The sequence below is a fragment of the Oxyura jamaicensis genome, chromosome 28 (assembly GCF_011077185.1).
Source record: "Oxyura jamaicensis isolate SHBP4307 breed ruddy duck chromosome 28, BPBGC_Ojam_1.0, whole genome shotgun sequence".
NCBI lineage: Eukaryota > Metazoa > Chordata > Aves > Anseriformes > Anatidae > Oxyura > Oxyura jamaicensis.
The window spans coordinates 291035-306294 of NC_048920.1; the positions used below are offsets into that span (position 1 = coordinate 291035).

The 15260-nt window shown below is 57.0% G+C and overlaps 2 protein-coding genes across 3 annotated transcripts in view; both read left to right on the plus strand.

The window, feature by feature from the left end:
• The window catches only part of HCN2 (hyperpolarization activated cyclic nucleotide gated potassium and sodium channel 2), a gene marked incomplete at its 5' end in the record, with an annotated part of 28875 nt that overhangs the window by 38 nt on the left and 13577 nt on the right, over nucleotides 1–15260 (plus strand). The window lies entirely within an intron of this gene.
• BSG (basigin (Ok blood group)) lies at nucleotides 188–12634 on the plus strand. 2 transcript variants are annotated; one of them, XM_035348447.1, is made up of 9 exons: nucleotides 200–294; nucleotides 4415–4762; nucleotides 6289–6445; nucleotides 8136–8224; nucleotides 8689–8816; nucleotides 9025–9298; nucleotides 11517–11541; nucleotides 11866–11934; nucleotides 12483–12634. In XM_035348447.1, the coding sequence occupies exons 1-8, from the start codon at nucleotides 213–215 to the stop codon at nucleotides 11921–11923; spliced, it is 1161 nt and encodes a 386-aa protein (XP_035204338.1). In that variant the 5' UTR covers nucleotides 200–212; the 3' UTR covers nucleotides 11924–11934; nucleotides 12483–12634. The 2 variants fall into 2 exon arrangements, with proteins under 2 accessions (XP_035204339.1, XP_035204338.1); XM_035348448.1 differs by lacking the exon at nucleotides 4415–4762 and having other exon boundaries at nucleotides 188–294.

The window sequence follows — 15260 nt, forward strand, 5'->3', positions numbered from 1 at the left end:
GGGGCCGGCGGGCCGCGGGAGGCCGCTCCGCGGAACCTTTGCTCCGATTGGCCGGGCGCGGCCGGGTGGGCGGGGCAGCGCGCGGGAGCGGCGGTGCGATTGGCGCCGGGGAGTGTCGGGGGGCGTGGCCTGAGCCGGAGACCCGCCCCCGCCGCCGTGCCCCGGAGCGGCGCTTATAGCGGGCGGGCGGCGCGGCGGGAGCACGGGCGGCGATGGCGGCGGGCGTGGAGGGGCCGCGCGGGTTCTTGGCGCTGCTGGTGCTGGGCGTGCTGGCGGCCGGCGGCGAGGGCACAAGTACGGAGGCGGGGGGCGGGAGGGAAGTGGGGAACGGGAGGGAACGGGGGCACGGGAACCGGGGGCCGGGCTGGGGCACAGCGCAGCGGCCCCGGAGCGGGGAGTGTGGACGTGCCGGGGGGTGGTCTCGGGTTTGCGCGCGGCCCAGCGGCGGCGGACGGGGGGCGGGGGGTGGGATTGGGTCTCGCCCTGGATGGATCGTGGCCCGAGAGCCCCGGCGGTGGAGCCCGGGGGGGAGGGGGGCGCGGCGAGGGGAGGGGAGTGGAGGGGGGGGACTGCCCGGGGCTGCCCGCCCGGTCCCGCCCCCCCCCGGTGCTGCGCCTTTCCCCCCTGCCACGTGCCTGCCCGCACGCGCCATGGGGTGCCCCGTTCCCACCCCCCCATAGCTCAGAGGCTCCGGTTCCTGCAGTCCCCCGGCCCCGGGGCGCTCGGAGCCCTCGGGCTGCCGCCGTGCCCTGCTCTGCCGCCTCGTGCTCCCCTCGCGATGTGTGCCCGGGGCTCCGGGACCCGAGTCTCTGCCCCCCCCCCCCCCCCCCCCCCCGGGGGCTGCCCCACGTCGGGCCTGGCGCTGGGCTCGGGGCTGCAGGGGGCCCCGCTGCCCGCCCTCGCTGGGCGATTCCCTGCTTCCCCTCCTGTCTGTGGGCAGACTCCCGGGTGCTGCAGCCGGCGGCTGGGTGTGAGCCTGCCTGGGGCGCTCAGCCTGGGCGGCTCCTGCTCGCCTCCGGGGAGGGATGCAGGGCAGGGCAGGGTGCCTGGGGGGGCCGCTCCTGCCCCTGGGCTGGGTGTGAGGAGCTGCGGGGAACAGCCCCGGGGCTGTGGCTTTCGCTCTGCGCTCCTGCTGAAGTCCCCGTCCCCTTCCCTCTTACTCCTCCAGTGACCCGAGTGGGGGGCTGGAAGGTGGGGGGGGGTCTTCTGCCTCTCTGCAGCGCTCAGCCCTTGGCTCGGGGCAGGGACCTGAGGGGTGACCGCTGAGGCTGCGACGTTTGTGGCTCAGGGCTGGCAGCGGCGTGGGTGTGCTTGGACTCTGCTCCCAGCCCCGTGCAGGTCTCCTGTCTGAGCCACCCAGCGGCCCAGGGACCGCCCGGTCACACAAAGCTCCAGGGAGAGTCCATTTTAGAGCTATTAGTGGAAAAAAGTCGGCGCTTCGGATGTCCCTCCCCGAGGCCAAGAAGCAAAGGTCAGGCCGAGGGGGGAGCGCGCCTTGCAGCGTGGTGCTGGGCCACGCCAGGCCCCCAGCACTGCCCGCGCCCTCCCTCCGCATGGGGAGGCTGCTTTTAGTTGGAAGGTGACTCAGGGGAGCGCTATCTGCCCTCGCACGCTGCTGCCCAGCCTGAGCGGGCACTGCGCTGCCCCTTGGCCTCGGGAGCTGGCTGCAGCCCACAGCCCCCCGGGGAGCTTTGGGGCAGCTCTGACGGGTCCCGGGGGCTGATGCTGGCAGTGCTCGTGTGCCCCAGGACTTAGTGGGCGCTCTCCCTGTGCCCAGGCCTTTGGTTGCTCTGTCTCATGTAGGAAAGGGAGAGGATGTGAAATCCCATGTGAGTGCAGGTGGTACCTGCTGTTATTGGTGTGGGCTAGCTGAAGCTTTTTAGCCTCTCTAGAAGGCATGAAGTGCCCTCTAACTCAGAGCACGTAACCTTGCAACAGCTTATTTTGTCAGCATACAATAATCACCTTAAAGCTGCTAAAAAAACAAACAAAAAGCCCCACCCACCCCTGGAGACAAAAACAAAACTCAAACCCGCTGATATTTACTAGCTTCTGTTTTAAACCAGGCTGCAGTTAAAATGGGGCAGGCTCCTACATGTGCAGTAGTCAGCTCTGTGACTCTTCAAAATAAGGTGGTTGGGAGTGTTTAATCACAGGCCCGAGGTGTAAAAGCCCGTTCTGGCGCCCAGGAGCGTCAGGAGGCGTGCGAGCAGCTCGTCTCGTGCCAGTGTGCAAGTGTGGTCCTGGAGGCTGCTGGGCTTGCTCTCTGGGAGCTTCACGAGGCGGCCTCCAGCAAGCTCTGGTGCACGAGAGCTGCTTGTTGCTGGGACCTGTACGTCTTCTGGACCCCTGGCCACCTCCCGTGCCTTCATGAAACCAGTTCAGGATCACTCTGGTGCCTCTGCTACAATTCTGTAATCCAGAATTGCTCGGAACCTTTAAAACTGCTGCAGAGGTGTTGCTGCGTTTCTGGAAGCAGCCAGCAGCACCGTTGTTGGCGTGTGAAATAGCAGCAGGCTCTTCTAGCCCCGAGCTACTCTGACCTCTGTTCTAAAGGTGCCTCAGTTTTAAATATCAGCCGTCTGCTAAAGCTGTCCTGTACTAGACGGGGTCAGAGCTCTCCTTGCATGTCCAAGCACACTTATTCTTCCAGCTATGTCTACTGAAGCTTTAAAAGTTTAAATTTCTCCTTTGAGGAATGTGGAAGTGATTTACTTAGGACTCTGAAATGTACCTTGCAGACTCATTTGTGTTTTCCTCGAGTCTGAGCAGTGCTGGTTTCATAATACTGGTTTGCTTCCACACTCTCAAATGCAGCCATGAGATTTCTTACTGAAACATCTTCAGGAATTCAAAACCAAAATAAATTGTCCCTGAACCCACCTCCCTCATGCCTGTGTGTTACGATACTTGTGTGGAGCAGCCTGTATAACCATGAAATTCAAGCGCTTAGTAACAAACTTCCCGGGAATACCCTTAAAGTCTGCTGGTGGCGGTTCTGAGAAGTGCAGCCTGCAGTCAGTGCAGGAAGTACGTGTCACAAGCCTCGCTGGTTCTTCTGAAACCTTGCTCAGACTGAGTCACGTAAGTAACCTTGACGTTGGTGTGATGTCTCTTCCTGGCCTCCGGGAACAGCCCTCCCGGGGCCCTGCTCTTTCCCCTGCTGTCCTGGAGCGATTGGCGCCCGCTCCCCTCCTCGGCTGCTGGTCGCAGCTGATAGCGGCCTGGGGGCACCGCGGGTGGCTCGGCTCCCCGTGGCTTTTGGGGCTTCCTGAGAGCCCGGCCCTGGGGCTCCGAGCACAGGAACAAAAGTACTGTTGTTATGGGTAACTCTGCTTTTAAGCTGTTTATGACTAATTTACCTCTGCAGAGTTGTCTTGTCGGATGGAAAATCTGATTTTGTTGTGTGGCAACAGATGTTAGAAATTTCTTCACCTCGTTTGTGGCATCTTGCGGACTGCGCGACAATCTCAGAAAACCACACAGAAAAACAGCCCGCAGAACCCAAGCAGTCGTATCAGTAAGGTGTTGAGCAGTGACCGCCTCTTAACAAGCGGAGCGGTGAGACGAGCTCGTGGCTGGAGGAGAGCAGCAGGGCTGGCCCCCGGGCCCAGCGGGCGACCTGGTGCCTGTGGCCCGGCGGTGGCTGGCCCAACGCCGGGCTCTGGCCAGCTCCAGGTCGCGGTCAGAAGCGTGGGGCTGGGGACGAGGTGGGTGAGAAGCATTTCCGTGCAGCGGGAGATCCGTGCTGCATGCGGTGCTTCAGCTGGGTGGGCACTTAGGGTACCCAGCTGGCGTTCTCCAGGTGGAGATGATGTTATGGCAAGGAACGGCCTCAGTGCGTTCTGAATACACGCACAGATGTGTCTAGGGAGGCCTCTTGCTGTGGTGGGGCTGTCCTGACAGGGCTGGCAGGCAGGGGCTCGCTGCGTGGTTGCTGTGGTGCTCACCGGTGCAGACACCTGGTGGGATGCTCGAGCAGGGGGGTCCGTGGAGGCTGGGGCAGAAACCCGCTGCTGCCTCGGCCCCGACCTTGCTGCGGACCTGTCCCTCTCTGGGCTGAGGTACGAGGCTGGGGGGCTCTCAGCCTCCCCCTGTGAGCGCCGCCTTGGGGGTGCTGGCCCTCGCAGAAGAGGCAGTGCCAGGGTTCTTGCTCAGATCCTGGCAGATACCGTGCGTGCTCCTGGTGTTCTGGTCTTGCGGTGGGAGGCCTTGCTGCTTGGAGGCGCAACAATTCAGAGCCTCCCTGTCTGAGCCGTGCGGCTGGACGGAGTCTGGAGAGTGGGGAGGGAGAGGGAGAGGATTCCAATCTGAAGACTGTGGCATCTTCTCGATGGCTGAATTTTTTTTGCTTGTAGAGGGTGAATTCTTGCTTTGCACTAACACTTTGCACTAATACCTCTTCAACTCATAGCTGGTTTTATAAAGTCACCGCTGTCTCAAAAGAGACTGACTCAGGACAGCGTCGAGTTGTACTGCGAGGCGATTGGCAATCCCATCCCTGAGATCCAGTGGTGGTTCGAGGGGAACGAGCCAAATGAGACCTATGCTCAGCTTTGGGATGGTGCACGGCAGGACCGTGTCAAAATCAACGCCACCTACAACCTGCACTCCACCAGTACCATCTACATCGCAAACCTCACGGGCGACGACTCGGGCACGTACGAGTGCCGGGCCAGCAGCGACCCTGACCGCAACCACTTGTCGAAGAGCCCCAAAGTCAAGTGGATCCGCTCACAGGCTAACGTTTTTGTCATCGAACGTGAGTGGCCGTCCTGAGGCCTTGGCACTTGCTCGGACACTGGTGTCTTGAGTCTCCCGCCATGCTCACCCCTGCACCCGTGTCCTGTGACTCCCCAGAGCCCCCTCACCTTCCCACCCTGGCTGTAGAACCGAGAGACTCCCCCCGTGTCATCTCCCTCACCGCCTCTGACCTGACCCAAAATGGCCCTCAAAAAGGGTTGTGACTTCCCAACCAAAATGCCATTCAGCAAACCCGTGCCTTTTCCAGAGACAAAGACCTGGAACGTGTCGCTTATTCCCGAGTGCTTCCGTGTCCCGGTGCTGGCTTGCAGAATTAAGTCCTGGTTCTGCTGGTAGACTCTGCCCTAACCACCACTGACAAACCAGCCCTTCCCTACAGCTCCTACAGCCTCTGCTTCCATCAGCGGTCTTGCTTTAAGCTCCCTTTCCTGCTAGTGATACAAGCTGTGGGGACCAAAATCTGCTTTTAGTTTCCCGTGGTGCAACCATTTTTGAAATGGCCGTGTCTGTGTGCGATGCTGAGTGTGGCGTAGCTGCGAGCGACCGGGTGCCCTCCGCTCCCAGAGCTGGCGGCGGGACCGGAGCTAACGGGCTGCTGGCTTCTGAGTAACAGAAACCTGGGCTGGGGTGAGGGGATGGAACGTCCTGCTAAGGCCTCGTGAATCCTGAAGCGTACTAGGGAGTACAGAACTCCAGCAGAGGCTTCTTCCAGTGGAATTGGGTTAGGAAGAAAAGCGGAAGGTCCGTTAGGTCTGTGCAAAACTTCTTCCAGGTGAAGAGCAGGAAACGTAGTGCCACCGGGGCTGTGTAATGGTTCTGCTAATGGCAGCCGTGCACTTCACTGCCTCTGAGTAGAAATGTCTGACTCATCTTATGATGTATAATTTACTGCTTCTGGCACACGGAGGTCCAGGACCTCTTGGAGTCATGGTTATGTGTGTTCCCCCAGGAGTAAACCCGACTGTAAAAAATCTGGGCTGCATCATATGATGCATGTATTGCTTGTGTAAGGTCACCTTTGTTACGCCTCGCAAAAGAGGGCCTTGGCTGCCGTAGGTGATATTACCTGCAGGTTCCTAAATCTGCTCTGACTGTGGGAGGTGTTGACACGTAGTGAGCACTAAAGTGGCTCATAAAAGCAGGGAGCTGAGCTCCTGTAACTGCCCTTCACAGTATGGCTTTTTCCACTGCTTATTGAGCACTCAGCTCTATTAGAGCTGCACCCATCGAGCAGGAGGCTCAAAGCTGTCCATAGGACGTGGCAGCCATCCCGACCCCGGTGGGAGCAGCCGTAGAGTCAGTGTCCTGTTGCTGCTAGGTGCAGTCGGGCCCTAGCTGTCTGGCTTTCCAGTCTCCTGTGCTGGTGTCACCAGTTCTGGTAGGAAACTGACCACAAAGGTAAGTGAAAAGCTATGGTGGAGGTGAGGAGCTGCGGGTTTTGACTGTTTGCGGTACAGGTTTTTGGGCAGGTGCATGACCTTGTGAATACCAGGTGCTAACTTCAGTGGGATTATTTACAAACAGGTCCAGAAATCCAGACAGGGTTCTCAGAGTCTGCTGGCAAGCTGGTCCTCAGCTGCAACCTAAGCGATCCTTACTCTGCCATCGAGGGTCGTGAATGGAAGCATGGAGACAAGATACTTCAAACAGACATGGAGTCAAGCACTTTCACCAGTTACACGTAAGTGTTGATTGCGAGGCCAGATAAGAATCTATACAAGGACAGTTTTTTTAACTGGAGGCAACGTCACCTACCCACTGAGCTCAAAGCTAAATGCTTGGAGTCTTGCAAAAAATAAAAACTTTTAAACTTCAGAACTTAAGATAAACAAAATAAACTTTTGGTGAGACCCCGTTCTTCCTACTTTTGGGAGAGGAGAGAATGAGGAGGAGGAGGAGGGAGGAACAAAAAAGTGCCACCAGTGTCCTCCTGGTAGGAAGAGCCCTGTGGCCCCGTGCTTCCATGCAGAATTCAGCTGGGCTGGGTTTGCCAGGTGCAGCATGGCCCAGGCCCCTGCACTGCCTGCGCTGTGCCCGCAGCACTGACAGCAGCGCGGCACGGCTGCCTCGCGGAGCTCGGAGGAGCCCCTGCTGCCCCAAAATGCACGTGGAGCTGCATGCTTACATGTTTTCTGTGCATCACGTTTTCATGTACGTCTCCCCGCTACAGAGCGAGCAGGGAAGCTGCCTACAGATTAGTCTCTGAAGCTGTTTGCAGGCTGCAGCTGAGCAGGGCCGGGGATACCGGCCGTATTGTGGCGGTGCAGTGAGCCTTCCTTTCCGATTACAGTCAGAGCCGGCTGGCACTGACCCAGCAGCTGTAGAGGCATCATGTCCTTTTGTATGGCAGTGCCGACGTGCCTGTCTCCCCATAGCAACAGGGAGCTGAACAAGGATTAAAGTATTTATAACCCAGCCTCCCTCGCGTGACCTCAATTCCTTAGCTGAGTGTTTTTTGGAAGTGGGAAGCTCCGTGCACGGCAGAGCTAACAAACGGTCTGTTGTCCCAGTGCAGCCGGGGACTGAAACTTTGCCCCTTCCCCTGAGTGGCTATTACTAAGCTGCAGAATGTGATGTTTGTTGCAGTGCAGCATAATCCAGTAAATCTCAGGGCAGCAGCTTCACAAAGACAAAAAAGGGAGAGCTCTCTCTACACTTGGATCAATCCGGAGTGACTCAGCCTGGGTTTTTCTCTGTCACTGCCATGTGTCCCAGCAGTCTGCCTTGCGCAGGAAGAGTACCCTTCCTCTGAATCTGCTGTTCTAAGGTCCCTGCCCCTCTCCTATAGAGGTGAACTGCAGGGCTGTGGTGCTGCTGGAGGTGTGTGGCCATGCTCGGGGGCTTGGTGCAGTAGGGGCTGACTTAACAGGGCTGCAGTCTGTATGAAAGGTGGAAAAGTGTGAAGTACGCTTTGAGGTGTACGTAAGTCAGCATACCTGGTGAAGACATGTTGTTTTGTTTCTCCCCTTCTGTGGGGCTAGCAATCAGCTCTTATTTTCCTCCCTGTAGAGGCCCTGGAGGCAAGAGTGGAAGAGGTTAGGGAGTGGAAGCTGCTGGTTTGCAGGGTTTGGGATGCTGGATATCTCAGTGATCACTGAGTTGACAGACCCATGTCAGACTTGGTGTGTGTGAAATCCCCCTCTGCCATCCTGAATGTGTGGGGAGAAAAGGGCAGAGAGCAGGGGTGCAGTAGGCGTGTGGTGCTGCATAAATCTTGGTGCTGGAATGGGAGAAACGGCCTGTTCCTCCTCCCTGTTCAGAGGAGGCTGCTGTTCAGGTGTTCTAGGGCTGTCTCTGTGGGAATGGGGTTGTGCATTTTTGGACAACAGTAGCTGAGCTGAATGCTTATCTGACAACCTGTTTTTTGGTAGGATCGAGGGGAAGAAGGAAGAGCACTCTGGTATCTATGAATGCATCTACAAAACAAGCCCAGAGATAAAAGGAGAAATTAATATATCAGGTAATGTCATGGGATCGATTCTGCGGCTGAGGAGGGGAGCGGGGAAGCCGTGGCCTCCTGAACACTTTGCTTTGGTAGCAAAGCAAGCTGAAAAGCTGCTTCTAGCCCTTACCAGTAGGGCTGCGGGGCTCTACTTGTGAATTGCCAGGTTTGCTCTGTGAGGCATCTCAGTTACATCAACTAAGCTGCCTGTAGGGTCAGCCTGGGGACCTTGCAGTAAATCGGCCTTCTGCTATGGGAGGGGGGCAGTACCTGGTGGGCAAACCTGTCTGAGCCTTTCTTGAAGCAGTTTGAGGTGCTTCCTGCTCTGAAAATGCCAAATGTTGGACAAATGAAGAGATTAAGACCCACTAATACATTTCTTAAACTTATGAGCAACTTTGATAGTGGCTAGGTGGACTGCAACGAGCCTTTCATGTCTCTTCCACGGCGAGGTGTCTGACTTTCTTTTTCTCTTGCTGCAGTTCTGCCCCAAGTTGTGGCATACAAGAAGTCTGAGCATGGGAATGAGGGGGACACGGGGGTGCTGATCTGCAAGAATCCCTCTTTTCCTCCTGTCAGCACTTGGGTCTGGTACAGAAATGGTCAAGAGGTAAGTGCTGTCTGTCCTGTCTCCCCTTCTGCCTACCCTACTTACCAACAAGGAAATTGTTGGTAGAGGACCTCTTCCCAATTTTGGAGTAGCCTTCTCCTTAGTGCCATGGCAAGGAGGATTTCTGTAGTGGTAGACCTGTGCATATAACATGAGCAGCTCCCCTCATGCCGGCACTACCCTGAAGCTCTCTATTCCCTCCTTCTAGTCCATTGTCAATGGATCTGGTCGATACATCATCAAGTCCAGCAGCAACAAGACAGAGTTACGCATCCTGAAGCTGAACATCGAGGAGGATACGGGTGACTACCACTGCAGTGCCACCAATTCTCTTGGCATTGGCCAAGCTACAGTGAATCTGCGCGTACGCAGCCGTCTGGCAGCACTCTGGCCCTTCCTGGGTATAGTGGCAGAAGTCCTGGTCCTTGTCACCATCATCTTTATCTACGAGAAGAGGAGGAAGCCAGATGAAGTTCTTGATGGTAAGAGGCACCTGGGGTTGCATCTTCCTGGGGAGAAAAAGGAGCTTGTAGGGTGCAGGCGAATTGCTCTCTGAACTCAGACTTTGTCAGATGGGCACTACACCTCAGTGGGAGGCCTGCTTCTCAGGAATGCTTCTTGTCTAACCATCGTAACCTCCACCAGGTTACTTTGGCCTGGAATTACTTGCACACTTTCTGCCGATCCTTCAGCAAGCTGTGCTTTGGTTCCAGAGTTAGATTCGGTGCAGGTCAGCCTGACCCTTTGTCTTAGCAGTTCCTCTGCGCTTTGTTCAGCCGCTTCACACGATCATCTCTAGGACAGGGTTTTCTTTGTCAGTTAACATTCTGGAGAAAATGATCTGGGAACAGGTAGTAGAGCTTTTCTGAGCTGCAAAGTAAGGGAGTGTGTCAGTGGTTCCATAACAACAGGCTTAGCCTCAGCTCGTGAATCTGTTTTGGGTCCTCAGATTCACTCCGGGAGTTCCTCAAAGCCTGGTGTTATCTTTAATCTGTTCTGGAAGTGTGGCTCCTCCCTTTCCTTATCAGTAGGAATCTTCATTGTGTTAGCCCCAGCAGCCCCTCCCTTATCTGATCCCGCTAACAATGCAGTGGAAATGCTCGGTGTCCTTCCTGCTGGCTGGGTCAGTCACCTTCGCCCTTTGCTGGGGAACCGCACATCAGGTGGGCTGAGCAGTGTGAAGGAGCGGAGGGACTAAAACTGAGTGTCCCCGCCTGGCTGTGGAGCCTGGGAGGTTCTATTCGAGGTGGTTTTATAAGTAAATGTGTTGCCCTCTGGCACGGTGCTCTTGGCTGGAAGGCAGATGTCTACTTAAGAATGGCTGTAGCTACATCTTTTAGAAAAAAAAACAACTGTAGCCTGTTTGCTGAGTGTGGTTTCTGCTGATACCAGCTGAATCCAGATCCTGCTGAGTGCTGAGCTCTATCTGAGTTGTGGTGGAGCCTTTGACAGATCCTGTAATACTGGCAGGTCTCCTGGCGGCTCCTCAGCCAGAGATCTTAAGCTCAGGTTCCCGAGTGCTTGTGCATCAGGATACAGCATTGCACCTGATGCTACAACAGGGCAGTGTAAAGCTGCATCTCACTCCTCGAAAGGCTCGGGAAGGCAGTCCTGAGCCAGCTCAGAGAGCTGCTGAGCCGTGGGTGTGTGGCAGTGAGCTGGCTGCTCCCTGTTACCTGGGATGGGAAGAGTCCAGCCTGTGTATGGCCTGATATCCTTGCTGGTGTTATCTTTCCACTCTTCCCTTCTCTGCTGCTGGGTGCCACATCAAATGGTAAGTGGAAGCTGGTTCCAGCTGTGTCCTCTCACCAGCTGTGTGCAGATCTTGGTGCCCAAGGCAGCCCCGAGTTTAGAGCTTGGGTCTCACCCCTCAGCGCTGCTTGAGCGGAAGCCTGGGCTGTGGAGGAGGTGATGGGAACCCTCTCCTGGAAAGTGGCAGATTGCAAGGAGCTGGTGAAAGGTCCCAGGGCTTGGCACTTGTTGGTGAAGGTGTTTTCTTAGCTGTGTTTCTCTGTGTAGCAAGAATGTGGCGTGCAGTGTTTTGTTTCACAAGATGTGCAGGGAGGAAGACGGGCTTTACGTGGATAGATAAAGCCTTGTTCCTGCAGCCTTGACTTTGTGTTTGGACCTGGGAGCTGTTAACAGGGGTGAGAGCAGCAAGTACTTGGGTGTGCTGTCCCACCCAGTGGATTGTGGCTCCCATTTCAGCTCTGAGTGCTAGTGGGAGGACCGGCTGGGGACACAGGGTGTGAATGTTAACAGATGTTAGTGGTCAGCAGTGCTGCTGCTTCTGTGGCTTCCTGGATAGTCTCAGGTGTGCCTGGTGGTTAATAAAGCACCAGACCTGACCCCTGCCAACGGGGGGGTAGGAGACATGGTTGTGCTTGTGCTGTGCCAACAGAAACAACTGCGTAACAGGAGCTTATGTCTAAGCTTGTGCTGTGTCTAGGCTTAGACAAGAAGCAGCTTAAAACTCACGCTGGGGGTGGTGGTGTTCTAAGAAGTAGCCCCCCTGCTCCCCCCAGCACCGGTGAAATGGGAGCCCTGTCTGCGGTGACCTGTGGTGTCTGGAATCCCATCACCTCTCGGGATGCTGGTCCCCAGGGTTACAGAGGTGGAAGAGAGGCAGGGATTACTTTGTATGTGTGTTTCCCTGACGCTGTTTGTTCTTTCTTCTTCTGTGCTGTCCTGAACATGAAGATGATGATGGAGGTTCTGCACCGCTGTAAGTACTTTGCTTTTCTACTTCGTTGTGTTTGTACTGGCAGACCACATTAATCAGGGAATCCGCTTTGAATATAAAAGCCAGCTGGTGCAGAAAGCCACTTTAGCTTCCTGGTGGACTTTCCCTTCCCATGTTTTTTTGTGCCCTCTATATGAACTGCATACAACTTAGAATGGAACAGAGGTCTCTGAAACTGATTGTTCTGGCAACTAAACTCACCTTGCTGTATCTTGAGCATCCGTTTGGGTACGGGTTGCATTAGTGGGTAGGTTGGGTTTTTGTACTTTGTCTTCACTGCCCCTTTCCTCCCTTTTCTCTTTCCAGGAAAAGTAATGCCACAAACCACAAGGACAAGAATGTCCGCCAGAGAAATGCTAACTAAGCAGGGGCCAGGTGAGTACTGCTCCCAAGGGCAGAGCTGCAGCTGAGAGCAGCTGCTGAGCCAGGTGTCTTCACCCCCTCACAGCAAGGGGCTCGTATGGCCGTCTGGAGGTGCTTGTGTCTGGCTGGAACCCTGCCGGGGCTCTTCAGCAGCTTGTAAAAGCCATGTGGGCAAAGGCTCCCTTGGCCCAGCATCATAGTGTGGTTCCTGGGAGAGGGAAGGAAGCCTTGCTGTGAAGTTCAGGCACAGGCCATGAGCCGTATGGTAGGAAACTGCCAAAGCTGCTGGGACTGCGTGTGAGGCACTCAGCAGGGCCTGGCCTCTGCCCAGATGGGCAGAGGGAGGCAGGAGAGTGTTGGGCACCACAGTGGGGGCCTTGCAACATGGGAGGGTTGGGACTGCCCGATAGTTTGTGCCCTGGACTCAAGCAAGAGATGAGTCCAAGCCCACAGCTTTATTCAAGGCAGCTTTTGTCCTGCTTTATCAGCCCCCCTTTAGCACAGCATGGCTTTACGGTACTGCTAGGTTATCTAAGTGGCTTTTTTCTCTCTCACTCCAGGTGATATGTAGCTGAAGAACTCGTCTGGATTTTTTTTTTCTTCTTTGGTAAAATAGCACCATGAAATATTCTAGTGTGTCCTTGCGATTGAGTTACTTCACTTTCTAAAGGAACTTAAGTTGTAGAAACTAAAATACATGTGTGTTTTTTTTTTTTTTAAAAAAAAAAGTTGTGGGAGGGTTTTTCTACCTGTAAGTATAAATCCTTTATTTCTGGTAGTCTTGGTCACTGGCTGTCTGTCCTAGGTCTCTTCATGTTGGTGCAGAGCGGGTGGGTGGGAGTACAACTTCTCTTCCTCTCCTCTTGAAGAGCAGTGTGCGCTGGGGGGGCTGTTCTGAAATGCCCTCCTTGCCCCACCTCAGTGTTGGAGACCACACAAGGAGCTGCGGAGAGCTGACCTGAGCATGGCAGCAAAATTCACAGTTCCTTGAAGGCTGCTCCACCAGACATGGCTGGCCTGGGTTCCCAGCAGGGCTGTCGTGTCCTGCGCGTGTGGGCTGGGAGGAAACTGCTGTAGCAACCTTTTGGAGGTGACCCCATCCCTCAGAGCATCTTAGGAGGGCAGCCCTGGGTCTTTCCCAGTGCGTTACCTGGAGCAGGGCTGCGCCTTTCCCTTGCCTGGAAGCAGCCTGTGTCCTATATGCTGCTCGTGCAGGGCCCCTGGGCACTGCCTGGGGTGGCTCCTGCAGAGGTGTGAGCCGCTCGCTTCCCAGCATGTGCCGCACCAGTGCCCTGCTGCGGGGCAGGTGTCCCCCCTGGCTCCTCCAGGGATGCTCTTGGTGGTCACACTCAGAAACAGACAACCAGGAGGCAGTGTTAGAGCTGGACACTGGCTAAACATGATTTGTGTTAACTTATTTAATGGGTTGTTAGTATTGCTTCTCAAGTGGCTACACTGGGGGCTGGGGGCAAAGTGTGGGGTGAATGCTGGGGGTGCGGTGGGGGGTGGTGTGACAGCATGTGTTCTTGTGCTTGGGCCATCTTGCTGTTTGTGCAACATAGGAGCCTGAGAGCAGATGAATGCTCAGTGGTGTCTAATACATTTATTGCTGAGTAGCATTGAGCTGTTCCATCTGTTAACATAATTCACAAATAAAGATAATTCCTCTCTCTTTTTTTTCCACCTTGGTTTGGATTCTTGTCTTTTCCCTCCTCGGTGGGCTCATGGCTTTCCTGACCTCCTCTGACCCCTTTCTGGCTCCTCTGGCTGCTGGACACAAAGCTTTGTCCCCTTTGTCCCCAAGGCTAGTGCAGCTCTGACTGCTCTCTAATCATGAGGGTGTACGCCCTGAGACATGTTCAAGCCATTACAAAGGGAGGTGAGCAACTCGGGATGGGTGCTAGGTGCTGCCTTTTCAGGCAAGCCATGCCTTCCTGCTCTGTCTTCTGGGCTGGGTCCCAGCTGGGCTGTAGGTTCTTGGGATCTCAGTTGCCTGGGACTTCATCCTCCAAAGGGTATCAAAGGCCCCTTGGGAGCTCTGTGAACCAGAATGTGTGGAACTGGCCAGGGCCTCTCAGTTCCTGCAAGCCCAACAGGAGGGAGGTGAATGTGGGAGGTGTGAGGCCAGGCTGAAGAGGAGCCTGCAGCAACAGTGAAGGGTCTCTGCTCACTTGACCCCCAGGAGCAGAGACTAGCATCCATGTCTGCTGCTTGCATGTCTCTCACCTCTCTAAGCAATTACTTTCTGTCTCCCTGTTCTTTCATGGGGGGTAGAACATGGGTGCAAGGCCTCTGTCTGCTTTCTTTGTGTGCAGCGTGGTTCCTGCAGAGAGGATGGAGCAGGGGCTCCCCATCCTGCGGGGGACTGTGCAGCTGGGCTCTGCTTGCACCAGGTGCTGGTGCAAAGGGGGTCTCCCTGCCTGGGGGGTCACAGGTACGGGGCCTGGCCCCGGGAGCAGGAGCAGCCGGTAACGGTTCTGCTGTCCCGGTGGCCCCGGTGTGGTGCAGTCCCGCTGCACGTCGGCGGGTTATGCAAGCTCTGGCACCGCCGGCCCCGGGCTCGCGAGTGATGAAAAAAATGAAAATCAATGCGTGGCTTAATTTCTTCGATGAGGATTAGGAGGCCTGCCCGACCCGGCACAAAGCCCTGCTTGTGCTTTTGTTCGGCTGGGCTGGCAGCGGCCAGGGAGCCGCGGGGGGATCGGCCCCGTGCTGCTCTCTGCCGGGAGCTGCAGGGCCGGCACCGGGCACCCGGCTCCCGCCGGTGCCGCCCGCTCACCCCGGTGCCCGCAGCCTCCCGCCGAAGCGAGGACGCGGCACCGGCTCCCGGAGTGCTTCGTGTCCCTGCAGGGACGGGGGGCCCTGGGCAGGCGGGGGCTTGGCTGCGCTCGGAGGCGTTCTGGAAATTGGCTGCTGCTTGCGGACAGCGCTGGGAGGCGCCGGGGGGGTTCCGGGGCAGGGTGCGGGGGCCGGGGCCGAGGCTCCGGGGCACCCCCGGGTGCATTTCTGCGCGGCGAGCACCAGGTGGTGCCCGCGCCCTGCTCGCTGCCCCGGGCCGGCTCCGGGGCCGTGCGCTCTCCGGGCCCTCGCCGCCGCCGCTCCCGGTGCCCGTTCGTGGCGCTCGGGAGCCTCTGCCCCCGCGGCGGGTCCCGGACGCTGCCCCCCCCCCCCCCCCCGGCTGCTCGGGGCTGCGCGGCGGAGCCGTCGGGGAAGGACGGGCCCGGGGCGCGCTGAGCGGCCGGAGCCCCGCGGTAGATGCGCGCCCCGGGGGCAGCTCCCAGCCCGGGGGACCGGGACGCGGGGAGCGGCCGGTGCCGTCGGGGGGGAGCGGGACCGCG